The sequence below is a fragment of the Rhododendron vialii genome, chromosome 10a (genome assembly GCF_030253575.1).
Source record: "Rhododendron vialii isolate Sample 1 chromosome 10a, ASM3025357v1".
Taxonomy (NCBI): Eukaryota; Viridiplantae; Streptophyta; class Magnoliopsida; order Ericales; family Ericaceae; genus Rhododendron; species Rhododendron vialii.
The window spans coordinates 9,420,903-9,436,325 of NC_080566.1; the positions used below are offsets into that span (position 1 = coordinate 9,420,903).

Sequence of the window (15,423 nt, forward strand, 5' to 3'; positions counted from 1 at the left end):
TTCTTATTCTGCCCGTATTCCTTTCTATCTCTGTAAGTCTTGGGTTCTGGCTTCTCCACCTTTTTAGCAGGTGCCTTTGGCTGTTCAGCAATTATTCTGCCGTCCTCACGGAGTATATCATCCTCCATTCTGGCATGTTGTTCTATCCGTTCCATCAATTTAGCCAGGGTGGCTACCGGATGTTTATTCAATGAACGGCGCAGCTCTCCCCGAACAGGTAAACCAGTTTTGAATGTTGCAATTGCGTACTCCTCACTACAACTTTCAATCTCGTTAAAAGTCTCCCAGTACTTCTTTGCATAATCCCTGATCTGTTCGTTCTCCTCCTGCTTCATGGTGGAAAGACTTTCAAAAGTCTTCGGGGCTTTTCTGCTTGTCAAGAACCGAGCAGTGAATTCCTCTGCCAACTGCCTCCATCCTCGTATGGATCGTGGGGCCAGTTTATGAAACCAGGACAAAGCCACTTTGCCAAGACTAGAGGGAAACATCTTGCACAAGATGGAATCATCCCCCTCATGCATAAACATGGCCTGTTGATAATGCTGTATGTGAGCCACGGGATCCGTATTTGTCTCGTAAAGTACGAACGCCCCATGCTTCACTCTGCTCGGCAATCTCGCTTCTTGTAGCCTCCTTGTAAAGGGGGAGGCCGCAATATTACTCAGGGCCTTGCGTGCTGCTTCTCGTGCAGTCATTGTCCCATCCTCTTTTTCCTTCAAATTGTGGGCTGAAGCTTCGGCCCAATCAGCATCAGGTCTCTCGTACCTGTCTCGATGATGCTTTCTCGTATCCTCTTCCTCGGGGGTAGAGCTTCGATCTCTGCTTCTCCTTTTTCGTGAAGAAGTCTTTTTCTCTGGTGTTCGGCTTCTACTTCTTCTTCCCCTTTTTCGTGGAGAAGCCTTATGACGCCCTATAACAGGACTTCTACTCCCCCTTCTGCGTGAATGAGTCTGTTCATGAATCACCAGGGCCCGTCCGTCCCTTTGGGAATTCCGTCGAGAGAGTCCAGAATCCTCGGGGTGCTCTCGTACCTTCTGCAACTCTCGTATCTCGTACTCTCGTTTTCTTATTAAACGAGCATATTCCTCGATTTCTCTTCTTTTTTTATCAAGGACGTCATCATCGTTGTGTATACTCTTTGAACGAGTATCTGACTCCTCTCGTCGATGAGACTTGCTCCTTCTTGTGGAACCAGTAGCAGTTTTGTCTCCTTTTTCTTTGGAGTTTTCTCTGTCATGTCTACCAGTGGGCTTTCTCGGAGCACCTGGTGGAGATTTATCTCTTCCTCCACCCAACTGGTCCTTTGGACTAAACGGTGTGACTGGATTTTCTTCCGTCATGATTACTTTCTTCAAAAAAATCTGTTCGTTCCCACAGACGGCGCCAATTGTAGGGGGATGAAAACAATTGATGGCTCGGTTCAACTGGATTGCAACGGCTTATTCGTGCCTCTTCACCGGAACCCTAGCTCGACGTCTGAACCCTAATCTGCAAAATAGACAGGGGGTGAGTGCACCTTTGCCTCTCGTGGCAAAGGCCCTCCGATGCCTTTGTTAGTATCACGTACTAAGAACAAAAACCCTAATTATCAGTAGGAAAGCAATAATAATGCAGTCTATTGCGTACCTCTTTCCTCTAGGTTCACCTCATATTTATAGATCTCGTGTATGCTTGTTTCCCAAGCATCCCTGTTTCCATAGGACTCCCAACTCGTATAGGAAACCAAGGATATCAAGGACTCTCGTTTCCTTTATCAGTTTAATGGAAAAGAGTCCTTTTTAGGATTCCTTTCCTTTACTGGCCGAACATCCCATTCTCATTGGGTATCTTTCTCAGATCCTTTATTCATGGGATCTTATTCCTTTAATGGAATAACAACACTCTGGATTCTTCCAGAATGTTCCCCATGTTTCAACAATTAATTTGGGGTTGTTTCCTTGTTTGGCAATCTCGTTGCCGATCAGGCTGCCTGGACCAATGACTTCATATGTAATCTGGTCCAAGCAGTAATAAGAATGTCACTATGTGCCGAACAGCTTAGTTTCACGCCACTGGCTTCACTTGCCATTGACCTTTAACTAGTCGAACAGACTTCACAGATCAATGACTTTCCATGCTACTGATCCGTACTTCCGTTCACCATACTGCCCGGCGATGAATCCCGTCGTATTCACCTTGCACTCCTAAACATCACGTGTTCGGCGACTAAATGTCTCTGCTCGGGAACACCTCCCTACATCTCCATCTCCTCTATTTTTGGAGTTATGATGCACGGTAAGGGGGCGGTCCTTACTCGTGTTCCTTCTGTTCCCACCCTGGGGCTTTCTCGGAGCCCCGGGTGGTGATTTGTCCCTTCCCTCGTCTAACACATCTTTTGGTTCATGCGGCGTTGCTGGAGTTACTTCCACCATGGTCGTATTTCAAAAGGGAATTCTTTCGTTTCCCACAGACGGCGCCAATTGTAGGGGGATGAAAACAATTGACGCTTCGGATCAATTGGATTGCAACGGCTTATTCGTGCCTCTTCACCGGAACCCTAGCTCGACGTCTGAACCCTAATCTGCAAAATAGACAGGGGGTGAGTGCACCTTTGCCTCTCGTGGCAAAGGCCCTCCGATGCCTTTGTTAGTATCACGTACTAGAAAACTCAGCCCTAATTATCAGTAGGAAAGCAATAATAATGCAACGTATTGCGTACCTTTTACCTCTAGGCTTGCTCTGTTTATATAGACATTCGGATGCTTGGTGCCCAAGCATCCCTATTGCCATAGGATTCCCAACTCGTATAGGAAACCCAGGATATCAAGGATTCTCGTTTCCTTTATCAATTTATGGAAAAGAGTCCTTTCAGGATTCTTTTCCATTACTGACCGAACATCCCATTCTCATTGGGTATCTTTCTCAGACCCTATATTCTCGGGATCTTATTCCTTTAACGGAATACCACTGTTTCTGGACTCTTCCGGAATGTTCCCTCTATTTCATCATCTGACAGGACCTCTTTCCTTGTTCGGCCGTCTCATAGCCGAACAAAAGGTCTGGACCAGTTACTTCACATGTAACTGGTCCTAAGGAAACAATTTGGACCATATCCTTTCTAAGGAGCTCTCCTTCTGTTCGGCTTTTCTCTTGCCGAACAATGTATCTGAACAGTGGCATCACATGTCACTTTCCTTGTATCTGGTCCAATAACGTCTCATGTTATTGTACCGAGAATCGTACAACCTCTCTGGACCATTGACTTCTCATGTCACTGGTCCATATTGCCGAACACTTGTTTAGCATGACTGTCCTGTCTATATTCAAACTATGATCCCACGTACCATTTATTCGGATATCGATTGCATTGCCTTCAACCCGTGATCACTCGTATCACGTGCTAGGTTCTTTACTACATCTGTTCGGCTGTATCATAACCGAACAGTCGGCTTGAAGCCATGACTTCTCATATCACTGGTCCATATCGCTGTTCACCGTACTGCTCGGCGATAAGTCCAGTCGTATTTACCACGTGCTCCCAAACATCACGTGTTTGGTAACTAAAATGTATCTGCTCGGGAATACCTCCCTACACTTATCAGTTTTCCTTGTAGCCAACATGAAAAATCTCCAAAATCTTAAGTATGGATCCTTTTCCAAAAATGAGTCATCTTTTTTCTGCTTTACGCTTAGACCAAGAGTCAAGACTAACTTTGATGATTGATCTAGCTTGTCCGAGTAATGTTCCTGTACAGTTTTTTAGTGTCATCCAACAGACTATTTTCATCTGTTGTTTTTGCAGTTTGTATGCATATTGAAATGGTCAAGTGGGAAAGTGCTAAATTATTGGCACAATTTCAAATAATAAATTATTCTTTTTTTTTGAGGGTTGATGCACCTTTAGTGTACTAATATCTTTCCTCTCGCTCATTCCTGTTTCCATCCTATTGTCCAAATCTCTGTTGTGGTGGAGCCTTTTAATTTTGATGAACAAAATGGTTCTTGTCATCCTTGATGATTCGGAATCAAATATCGCCATTAAGTTCTAATGGGAACAATGATAACAAACTTCTCTTCACCATTTAAAGTTTGGATAGTTATAAATGACTGGCATTTTTGAGCCGGTCATGATTTGAGCACCTCATAAATTTAATCGTTTTCAGCCATACAACCACCTTTTTGAAGTATAAACATGTCATTGTACTTCAAAATATCATTTCATTCTTGCTTTTTGTGTGTGCAATTTTTTGATTCCTATTTATTTTATTGTTACTTGCTAAAATTAGGTTCAATTCGAGGATAAAAAATTCTGAAAACAATAAGTTAATTACTATGATTCTTCCGGACTTCCGGTTTGGACAAAAAATGCGTAGTAGTTTGCTTTGAATTGGATTAGGTTTCATCATCGGCTAAAAAATGTCTTGGTCAGTTCTTCAAGTTGCAGATAATGCAATTGTCATAAGTTAATGAATGGTGCCATGTTTTATCTTCCTTTATTGGTGCTAAGGAAGTAGACGTAGATGCTAAAGTGAGGGTGAGGAGTGTTCTTTTCAGCTGTGGTTTGGATTCATTTTCAAGTCTGTCAAAGCATAAGCCATTAGTCTTGATGGTTCTAACAATATCTAACTGGTTTTGTACTCCATTTTATTCAAGTAGTGAAGTATGTTACTCAGGAAAAAACTGCTTTAACCCCGAAGAGTGGTTAAAGTTGGTTAGAGATTGAAGAAAAGCGGGAAGGAAAAACTGTAAGATGATTTTGTTGTTTGGAGCAGTAGCTACCAACCTTTAAGGCAGCGTGCTTCTGGGTTTGTCTCTCAACCTTGATGTGAGGAGCTCAACCACTTGTCTTTATCCGCACAGTAATATCAAGCTGAACTGAAGCTTCACTGGCGAATTTGTACTGGCAGCAGCTTTATTCAAAAGCATGCCAATCTTATATGTTTCGGTGTACTTCTGGAACCATATGTAACACGTCCTATTCAAAACAAGCAGGGAGGTTATGCTTTGAATGGTAGTTGGTGGCACATAAAGTTCAAAATAAATGATCGCATGGGTTCCTTTGGTTCATGCAAGTATACGAATCATGCTGAGCTTAGTTAATTTGCTAGTGTTCATATGTCATCACACTGCACTCTTAGGATCGCCATTTTCTCCTTGGCTGGGTCTCAAGCTGGCCTGTTTCTATTGAATTATCTTAGGTGGATAGTTACATGAGCATGAACCTGAAGTTTTTTTTGTAATATCGAATACCTAGCTAGATAGAGCAAACCAGTAAAGAGAAATCATGTTAGTAATTTTGTTGGGAATGGAAGGCCATCCCAAAACATGCTCCTAATTTTGACGGTAATGGTTATCGTCTTAGCTTAACCACCGTTCCCTATGACCTAGATCCATGGCAGCAGAATGGTGTACAACATACATCTAAAAGAACAGTTACGGTCAGGCATTCACTACAATCTACGTCAAATAGCCATGTTGAGATCTAGATGTTTTGCATAAGCATGCGGTCTCTGTGAGAATCTATTGTGCTTTTTATCTGTCCAGCCCTGATCCTTTCGTTGTTTGTAATGAAGATATGTGTTTTGCTTAAGATATGTTGCAGCTTTGGTTATCCATTGTGTGTTTTCTGAACTTCTTCAGACATTGGTGCTATATCAGTTACCCGTGGTGGTGATAGTTTTCAACAACAGTGGTGTCTACGGTAGTGATAGGAGAAGCCCTGAAGAAATTATAGGTCCTTTTAAGGAGGACCCAGCACCTACTTTGTTTTCTCTGGTGCAGCTTATGATCTCCTTATTGAAGCTATTGGGGGCAAAGGTTATCTTTTTCGGGACACCCGATGGACTCAAATTTGCTCTTACTAAATCTTTTGCAGCCCAGAAGCTAGTTGGGATAAACGTCACAATAGATCCATATTGTGGTGCTGATAGTGGGATACTTCATAGGGGTGTTAAAAAAACCGCCCGAACCGTAAAACTGGTCCGATTCAGACCGAACTGTCCTATTTGGTTCGGTTTTGCGGTTCTACGATCAGGTTATGGTTCCAAAAAAATAAGAATCGTTAATTTTGGTTCGGTTACTGATTCTCAATTAATGAACCGTGGTTAGAACCGAACCGGACCGTTTAAAACTAAGATAAATATAGCAATACATGTGTGTGTAATTAAATATGTATTTGAATTTGGTAGGTTAATCTTTTTCTTGCTAAACTTAATTTATTTAGAGATGAAATCTCATTTGTTAAGAAAGTTTTTATTTTCTTCCTTTTCTATTTCAGCAAAGTATCTTCCTATTTCTTTAATTTTATGAGTTCATATTTTGTGAATAAGTGTTTGGATGCTTATTGGATATAATTGGACTCAGAACCAAAACCAAAACCAGACCGGTCTTGTGGTTTGGTTCTGATTAGATTTCATGCATATATTGGTTAGGTTTTGGTTCATAATTTTCTAAAACTGTTTGAAATGATCCGGTTACTGGTTTTATAGAGAACCAGACTAATTCGGACCGTATACACCTCTAATACTTCAGCACAAGAACTGAGGTAGGCAGTAGGCACGAGCTGAAAATTTGATTTGGGGACTGAATACGACAATGTTTAATAATTTGAGTGTCAGATCTTGTTGTAGAGTTATACTTCTTTCTTTGTTTCTTTTGAATTATTTGTTTTTAAGAGGGTGTTGAAATATCGACGGAAGGGAGTCCTGTGTTATGTACGTTGTGTGCGCAAGCGAGAGCGGGACAAGGCCATGATAATTGTACCATATAGAGCTACAGAGAGTATGGATTCTACGTTCAGATTTCATGCTTAATCTAGATTGTGTGGTTAATTGTATGGATACCCCTTTTATTTAAGAAAGTGGAAATGAAGTAATCTGTTTGAGAATAAGTTCTGTCCGGTTGATCCAGACAGGGGCCTGTCCGGACAGCCCCCGTGAGGGCCCCCTTCGAGCTTTTTTTTGGAAAATTTGAACCGTGCATTTTGTAGGGCCCGCAAAATAATGTAACTACGCAAAAAATAAGCTTTTCCGGACATCGATAGGCATGTCAAAAGTTGAGTTTTTACACGAAAAAATGGACGACCGCAAACAATTTAACTTTAAAAATAGTTGACACTTCACGGCTGTTCATTTTTCTATGTAAAAACTTATTTTTTGACATATCTATCGATGCCCGGACAAGCTGATTTTCTGCGTAGATATATTATTTTGCGAATCCTACAAGATACACAGTTCGAATTTTCCAAAAAAATGTGCGAAGGAGGCCCACACGGGACTGTCCGGATCAACCGGAAAGAACTTTTTCTCTTTCTGTTACCATTCTTCTTTTCGTCACCGCAACCACCCCTTTTTAAAGGCTTAACAGTCCATGCACTGTGTGTGATTTGGTGAGAAATTATGAGAAAGACAACTCTCTCTTATCCATGGTTATGAACTGAGTAAACCAATTTCTCATCCATTAAGGATAGCACACCTGTTTAATAGTATCATGTATTCACTGGTATCAAATGAAAACAAGATTATTGGTATATCTTTACCGAGGCGATGAAAAACAAATTTATTAGTTATTTATTCCCGAAAATTATTGAGATTGCTCTGTTGATTAAAACAGGAAAAATTATAAAAATGTCATATATCGATCAACACATGAATGCAATAGCCTTGTCGTCAAAATCGCAATAGATTCGTCATTTTAAGAAATAAATTGACACACAAAATTAAAATAGATTATGCGACCACATGGTGGCTGATACGACATGAATGATGATATTTGATTCAACTCTAGCAATTCTAACATTTTCCATCGTCAGGAGACCAGTAAAATACCCACCAAAAGGTTTAAGAAGGCTGTCTAATCCCAAGGAGGGACTCTTAATTTTACACATCTTAATTATTTGAGAAAACGAAATCTTTTTTTCTTAACTAACCTTGCCATTCCATGGGGTTTGTTTTATTAGAGAGAAAATGAAGAAAAGAGAGAGAAAGCGTAAAAGTGACGTTTTTCTGGCATTTGATTAGCGTGAGAACAGTAGAAGAGTGATAGATAGTGAGCTCTCTTGAACAACTCATTTTGGCATGGTTATGTAGTTTTCATTTTCTTACTAGAAACAGAAACAAAAAACTATTACTCTGTATTTTCTTGTGAAAGTTGTTAATGTCTTATAACTCGTCTCATTATACAGGCAAATTTTCGTTCCTTATCATGATCCTATTAGATTTGTTCCACATCGCTCATTTAAAGCACACAAACTTGGTTAATAAATTCTAGAGACTACTTCACCTATTGCCAATTGATTTTAGGTTGGAACCCTCCAAGAATTTTAACATGGTATCAGAACTAGGTCTAGGGTGGCTTTACCTCTCGTGGGAGAGTCTCTGTCGCCCGAGTCAATTGCTCAGTTCCTGGTCTCTTGGTCTGTCACATCCACGTGCATCCGGGTTGCACGTGCGGGGGAGTATTAGACTTGTCCCACATCACCCATTTAAGCCACCTAAACTTGGTTAATAAATTCTATATGCTACTCCACCTATTGCCAATTGATTTTAGATCGGAACCCTCGAAGAATTCTATGTATGTTAATGGTATGGCCCCGTTCTGTTAAGGTTTTTATTTTTTAATTACTTATTTTTTGCTTTACGAAACTGGTCATTCTCTCATAATACATTATCTTTAATTTAAAAAATAAGTAACTTATTTTAATTAGGAACACACCCAAGTTAGCAACTAGTATGAGTATTTTATTGCAAGATTTTCACCTTTTATATATTAGTCAAACACATAAAAGTACTACGGAGTAATTTTTTTTTTCACTTCCATTACTAAAATTTAGTAGTATTTTGAAGAGTAAGTTTTTGCTCTAACCTTTATTATTAGACTTTTAGTACTTGTGCTATAAGAAAGTTTAAGTACAAAGGGACTAATTTCGAAATGAATTTACAAAACTCTGGAGTGCAAAACAATTGAACTTTATTTTCTCTCATTTTTTACTCTCCATCAAATTACCATAATCATTTGTAAAAGTTGATGACTTGTACAGCACTGAAATTTCTTCGATAGTGCTTGTGGTTGTAAGATTTATTATATCATTCTGCTCAGCGAAATCTTCATATGTAAATCCCAAAGTTGGTTGCATGTCATTGTCTTCAACATCATCATCCATGGTGAACTTGTAAATAAGAGAGTGTTTTGGAAAGACTTGGCCATAAAAATGGGAGGGGATGAAAAAGGAAGATTGTGAGAGAGAGTCGAGAGACAAGTTACTGGTATAGTACCCATTCGACACTGAAAAAATAATTTCATCTTCTTTTTCTTTCTACAACTTTAAGCCGTTCAAAAATATAATGAATGGCTCGGATGCGCTAAACGGACACCACGTGGTACCCACCCGGCACTGAAAATTTTTCCATAGTGATATAGAAGAGAGGAACACGAAAGGGAGGAAGAAGAACAAAAATGATATTCAAATAACAATCCAAACACAATAACTTACACAACTTCTCACATGCATGTGGGCTCCACACATACTACTATGTATGGGCCCACATATATGCGAGAGAGGTTGTTGTATAGATAAGGGAACGAGAATCCAAGATATCCTGGGTCTCCTATACGAGATAGGAGTCTTAGGGCGACAGGGATGCTTGGGCAGCAAGTATCTATAAATCTATAAATACGAGGTAATCCTAGAGGAAAAAGGTATGCAATACATTGCACTCATACGTTACTTCTTATTGATATTGATATTTAGGGTTTATTGCCTAAGGGCCTTGATATTTAGGGTTTATTGCCTAAGGGTCTTTGCCACGAGAGGCAAATGTGCGCTCACTTCTTGTCTGTTTTGCAGATTAGGGTTTCGACGACGAACTAGGGTTCCGGTCAAGAGGCACGAGAAGCCATTACAATCTAGTGCTGATCAAAGCACTACTTGAATTTATCCACCTACAGTGTGTAAGTTATTGTTTTTGGATTGTTGTGTGAATAGCATCTTTGTCCATACTCTCTCTCTCTCCCTCCCTGTACAAAAGAAAATTTTGGAAGTGAAAAGATTTCTTCCTTTTTCCCGGGCTAGAGGGTCATTTTCGAATAAGAGGAAAGTGCAATGTAAAGTACATGGCCAGTTTTATGCGGACAAGACATCGTATCTTGAACATCCGATGCCTGTTCCCAAAAAAACTCCAAACTCGCGAGGTATGAGGTCAGTCGCATCTTGAACGCACGGAGAAGATTAAACCTCTCGTCTCGAAGACACGAGTCTCGAGACTGAGAGCGCCTCGCCGCCGCTTGTCGACCTGAAAGAACCTAACCCCACCTCTCTCCTCATCCTCCCGCCGCTGTCCCTCAACGCCCACTTCTCTCTCTCTCATAACAGGTACATCTCTCTCCGTTCCCAGTAATTATATGATTTGTTTTCAATTTCGATTAATAATATTACTATTCAGTCATTATTTAGGGATTCCAGCATACAAGTGATGTATAAGTGGTACAGAATTCATGGCTCTTGTAATAAAACCTAACCATTATGTAAAGTCATGTAACTTTCATCCAAACGTGCATCTACTATTTTTTTTGTCAATTACCTCAACCAACTATTCAGTGTCCCTTTTTTGTATCATGCTTTGTGTCAATGTACATGAACTCATTTTATATTGTTGGCGCAGATTATAGAGGTATGGAGCCTGGCCCGATAGAGGCCACTGTTTTGAGCGGACAGAAACGGCATCGGTCCACTTCAGTATGGTCTACTGGGGTATGTAGATAGATGTCCATGCAAAGAGTTGATAAAAGATATGCTATTGCCTGTGGGCAACTTCAGTTTTTGATGGTTCCTGTTTGGACTATATGTAATGACCTTTTTGAATTTGTTTTGCAGTCGGGTGCTGATTCTACTACCCTTACTGTTCATCGTCGCGAGGCTGCTCTCCGACGCATGGGTTTGCCAGATGATCGAATCATCCCTCTAGTACAGGCGGCTGGATTTGGAGGTCTATTTCGAGTGCCATTCATCCAGTTGGATTGGCATCTCATTACTGCACTAGTGGAAAGGTGGCGACCCGAGACTCATACGTTTCATATGAGACCTGGAGAGATGACTATTACACTCCAGGATGTTAGCATTCAATTGGGTCTACCCGTTGATGGTAAACCGGTTACTGGTTCTATCAATTATGACTGGGACGCGTTGTGTCTTAATTTGCTTGGTGCGACCCCCCTGCCGGGAAACGGGATGGGGGTAAGGTAAATATGAAATGGCTCGATGAAACGTTTGGGGTGCTACCAATGGATGCTGATCCAATTGCGGTGGAGCAACATGCTAGAGCATACATCCTTCGCCTTATTGGGGGGACCATATTTGCAGACAAGTCCTCTAGTCTAGTTCATCTTATGTTCCTCTCACTGCTAGAGGACATTAACACTGCTGGGGAATATAGTTGGGGAAGCGCAGCTCTAGGATGCTTATATAGGGAGCTATGTCGTGCATCCATTGTTGATAAGTTACAGGTAGGTGGTTTCATGCTCTTTCTTCAGGTATGGGCATAGGAGAGGTTTCCACATATTTCTCCACGTCGTTTGGGGAAGTTTCAGATACCCGATGGTCCTCTTATCACACGATATGGATATGGCTGTGGTCAAGTTTATTTATAGACCCGATGGTCCTCTTACCACACGGTATGGATATGGCTGTGGTCAAGTTTATTTATAAATCTTTGTTCTTATCTTTATATGTTGTATCATCAATTATTTCAAAATTTACAGAATAATTATTTTTTGACCCAATTTGTATGACACTTTAGGTGGCACGACTGACCTGTCCACTCATGTCTTACGGGACTACCTTTAACCCTTTGATAGACAAACAGATGATCAAGTGAGTTAGTTATGTGGTTTAATTTCATAACTCAAAATTCTTAGCACAACACAAAAAATTTGTCGTGCTCGATTTTGCATTGCAATTTTGGTATATATGTATCTAACAAAATTTCATATGTAGGTGGTGTGGCAACCATATCCACCTCGTGTCATCGATGCACTCCTGTTGTACTGTCGGGCTTGTTCAGACATATGGTCGACAAGTTCACCACTTATTTGTTTTGCCATTATAGAGATGCATCAGCCAAATAGGGTACTCCGGCAATTTGGCATGCGCCAACTTATTCCATCCCCTTCTCGGTCACTTGATGCACCCCATGGTGTTGATTTGAGAGGGGGAGCGAATAATCAGGCAGAGACTCACGGAGCGTCAATCGCAATGTGGGATAATCGGCGAGATCACATTGTTCAGGGTGAGGCATATGATGGTGTTATGCATCACGATGACACGTATAAGGAGTGGTATCAACGTCACACGCGCCAATTCATTGGTACCCTAGGCTGCTCATTTGAGAAAATGGCATAAATTGACCTGATTAATTCCGTTCTCCTCTACATTTCAATTTACTTGCCTAGGCTGCCTACACTAGTTTGTTTAATGCCTTACTATGGAAAGCTTGCGGTGATGTTGTTACACTCTATCCCAACCTTATGTAGTAAATAACCTATGAAACGCAGATACTTCAAAATTTTGTCCTGCTCCTGTGTCATGTGTTGCCTAAATTTACAAATCAAGACACGCATCTTGTGATTCGATACAATCTCTGATCCAATACGTATCTTAAGTAAAGGAAATCTTATGTTCTTGGGATTGGTACGTTTAGTAATAAAATAGATATGTATCTCTAAAGATTTCTTACGCTTAATTTCCTTGTTCGTGATACATTTCATTATGCCATACATGACACCATAAATTTTGTTGTTCGATCATGTTTTGTGGTTGAATACTAAAAAGTGTATATTAGCCAAAGTGGTTTTTTTTTAACATATGCAGTACATCTTGCATGTTAGATTGGGAATAACTATTCTTTGAAAGTGTATGTACTCTTGTTTACGTATCTTACAATAAGCGGTCGCCGATATGTATCTCGATACAATAGATAAAATTCAAAAAAGAATACAAGATATTTATCCCATTATGACAAGTTTCCCATATGGCATACTTCAAAAATTGGCTGTTGCCCGTGTGTCCTAAGTTGTATCTCTTCAACCACGTCGGATCGGCACGCAGTTTTCTTCCTGGTGCCAACAAATACATAAACATGGTTTTGGAAGAAGGTTTTGAAGACAAGGTTTGGGACACATGGACTCGTGACCAAATGTTTAACATGACTGTTCCTCGATGGAGTCTAATAAGTATGTCATAGAAATTCCTATTGTTAAAGAACTTTGTCCTGCTTCTTTGGTCTATTTACATGGTGGTTGATTTTCTTTAGGGGTAGTTACTTGCTAGTTTTGCTGATGCATTCTCACATGACTAGGATGTTCAAAATGCAGGAAAAAAACTTGGAACAGATTTATCATCTCTTGGGTGAGGATTCAGAGGCCTATGTACTAGTTGGCGATACACTTGCGCTATTGAAGGAGCAACAATCCTACTTCAGGATTGCGCCGCTACCGCCACCAGAAGTAGCAGCACCCGCACCTCTAGAACCTGATTTTGATGGCTGATAACTTGATTTTGATGATTGCCAAATGAAAGACGTACATCTTAGTGCTTCTGTGCCTTTCTTCTTCTATACTGTGTCTTCTGCCATTTCTTTTTCAAAACCTGCTTGCTTTTCGGTTTCAACTTCAACTCGGGTGAGAATGTATAATTTGGATCTCTCATACATGCTTGTATGTCCTTGAAGAACTCAATGTTCAATTTCTTAGGATCTCCTTGTCTAAGCTCTTCATATTCTGGACCTGAAACAATATTTTCAAATGCTCCTATAAGAATGTCCAAGTCACTCATTACTTCCCACACATTAGTGTACGTCTTTCAATTTTTACGATAGTCTTGTTTGTTTTTCTTTGTCGAGAGAATCCACAAGCCACAATGCAATTCAAATTTGGAGATTTTGGAATAAAATTTGAAGAAAAGATGTTCTTGTTAATTATTGCATTTTAGTTCCTGTATTGAATTATTCTTAGACTTGATCCATTTAGACAGTTCAAGCAATTGGTTTGTGCTGTAAATGACTTTCTTACTCCCTCCGTCCCTTTTTAAGTGTCCTGCTTCGTAACTCCAACTTATTAAAAAGATATCATCATTATACCTTTCACATCAACTTTTTCCTCCACTTTCCCTACTTACCCATCATCATTACACTTTTACTCACTAACTTTTCAAAATAAAATCTACTTTTAGGGACAAAATAGACAATACACCAACTTTTACCCCCCCTAACTTTACAAAATGGACACTTATTAAAGGACAGCCCAAAATGGAATACTGGACACACAAAAAGGGACGGAGGGAGTAATAAATATGTTAGTTTATTATTGGAGTATTATTTTTAGAGAAAAAGTTTTTTTTTATTATTCTGGCAATATTGCTTATCACAAATTTTTTTTCATTGAAGACTATTCAAGCAATTGGTTTGTGTTGTAAATGACTTTCTTAATAAATATGTAGTTTATTATGAGTATTATTTTTAGAGAAAAAGTTTTTTTTTATTATTCTATCAATATTGCTTATCACAATTTTTTTTCATTGAAGACTGTTAAAAGGTGCCCCACTAGTCATGTTTTCTGCCTACGCCACTGGTTTTAATACTCAAACGTCGTCATAAAGAAGATCTGCTCTTTTTTGCCAACTTCACGTGAGTTCAAATTTCTAAAACGGCGTCGTATTGATCATTTTTTTATTTTACTAAACTCTCGTGTACGAAACGCGATTTTCTTGTGACCAAAACAGTGCTGGATTGTTAATGAGTTTTTTGGGTTTGAGATGAGATGAAAATTACCAGTAGTAAAAATCTATGAAAAATGCTAACATCCGGCCTAAGGCGGAGAATAATAAGTATATCCAAATTTGTGTTTTAGTGCAGTTATTGTTTGTAATGATATCTATAATGTAACGATTCAGATTATGAGAAAAATTCAGTAAGGGGATTGATTTCCACACTTCCCATTTCTCCACCTACTCTCTCTCTCTCTTTTTGTCTCTATTATGTGAAGTTACTAAACTGCCCATGTACTTTACAACTGCACTTTCCTCTTATTTGAAAATGACCAAACTACCCTCCAATAACTAATGAGGAGAAAATCCATCTACCCAAATCGTAGAATCCATCTACTCTCCAATAACATCAGTACTCACCTCCCCAGCACATACAATTCATATTGTCCATCACATACGTTCAAAAAATTTACAACTGTAATATACATACATAAATCCATATAACTATAAACTTGAAATTCCCATCATCCATCATATACAGTCATAGAATTTCATTAGTTCTTCATACAGTGTCACAAAAATTCAACAACCTCCACATGACTTCATTAGTTCTTCGTACAGTCCCACAAAAAATCTATCAGGTTCCACACATACAGATTCTACACTTTCTAACCAGTTCTTATAAAAAG

General features: G+C 39.6%; 2 protein-coding genes across 3 annotated transcripts in view; both read left to right on the plus strand.

The window, feature by feature from the left end:
* LOC131302626 (2-hydroxyacyl-CoA lyase-like) overlaps positions 1-6,632 on the plus strand; it is a 26,082-nt gene extending 19,450 nt beyond the window's left edge. The window contains exons 2-3 of one of the 2 annotated variants that reach the window (XM_058329361.1): positions 5,638-5,928; positions 6,517-6,631. In XM_058329361.1, coding sequence (XP_058185344.1) covers positions 5,638-5,928; positions 6,517-6,522 — 297 coding nt within the window. In that variant the 3' untranslated portion in view covers positions 6,523-6,631. Of the gene's footprint in view, positions 1-5,619; positions 5,929-6,516 lie in introns of both variants that reach the window. The other variant, XM_058329360.1, reaches the window with a different exon arrangement.
* Positions 6,633-9,187: 2,555 nt separating this feature from the next.
* On the plus strand, positions 9,188-12,412 carry LOC131302860 (serine/threonine-protein phosphatase 7 long form homolog). The gene is made up of 6 exons (XM_058329652.1): positions 9,188-9,213; positions 9,962-10,167; positions 10,638-10,726; positions 10,850-11,214; positions 11,409-11,478; positions 11,969-12,412. Exons 1-6 carry the CDS (start codon positions 9,188-9,190, stop codon positions 12,371-12,373), a joined length of 1,161 nt encoding a protein of 386 aa, XP_058185635.1. The 3' UTR covers positions 12,374-12,412.
* The last annotated feature ends 3,011 nt before the right edge of the window (positions 12,413-15,423 follow it).

Coding starts and splice junctions, on each gene's coding strand:
- LOC131302860 (XM_058329652.1), top strand. CDS start 9,188: ATGGGAGGGGATGAAAAAGGAAGATT. Junction 10,727..10,849: donor CTTCAGTATGGTCTACTGGG/GTATGTAGATAG, acceptor TTTGTTTTGCAG/TCGGGTGCTGATTCTACTAC. Junction 11,479..11,968: donor CCATTGTTGATAAGTTACAG/GTAGGTGGTTTC, acceptor TTTCATATGTAG/GTGGTGTGGCAACCATATCC.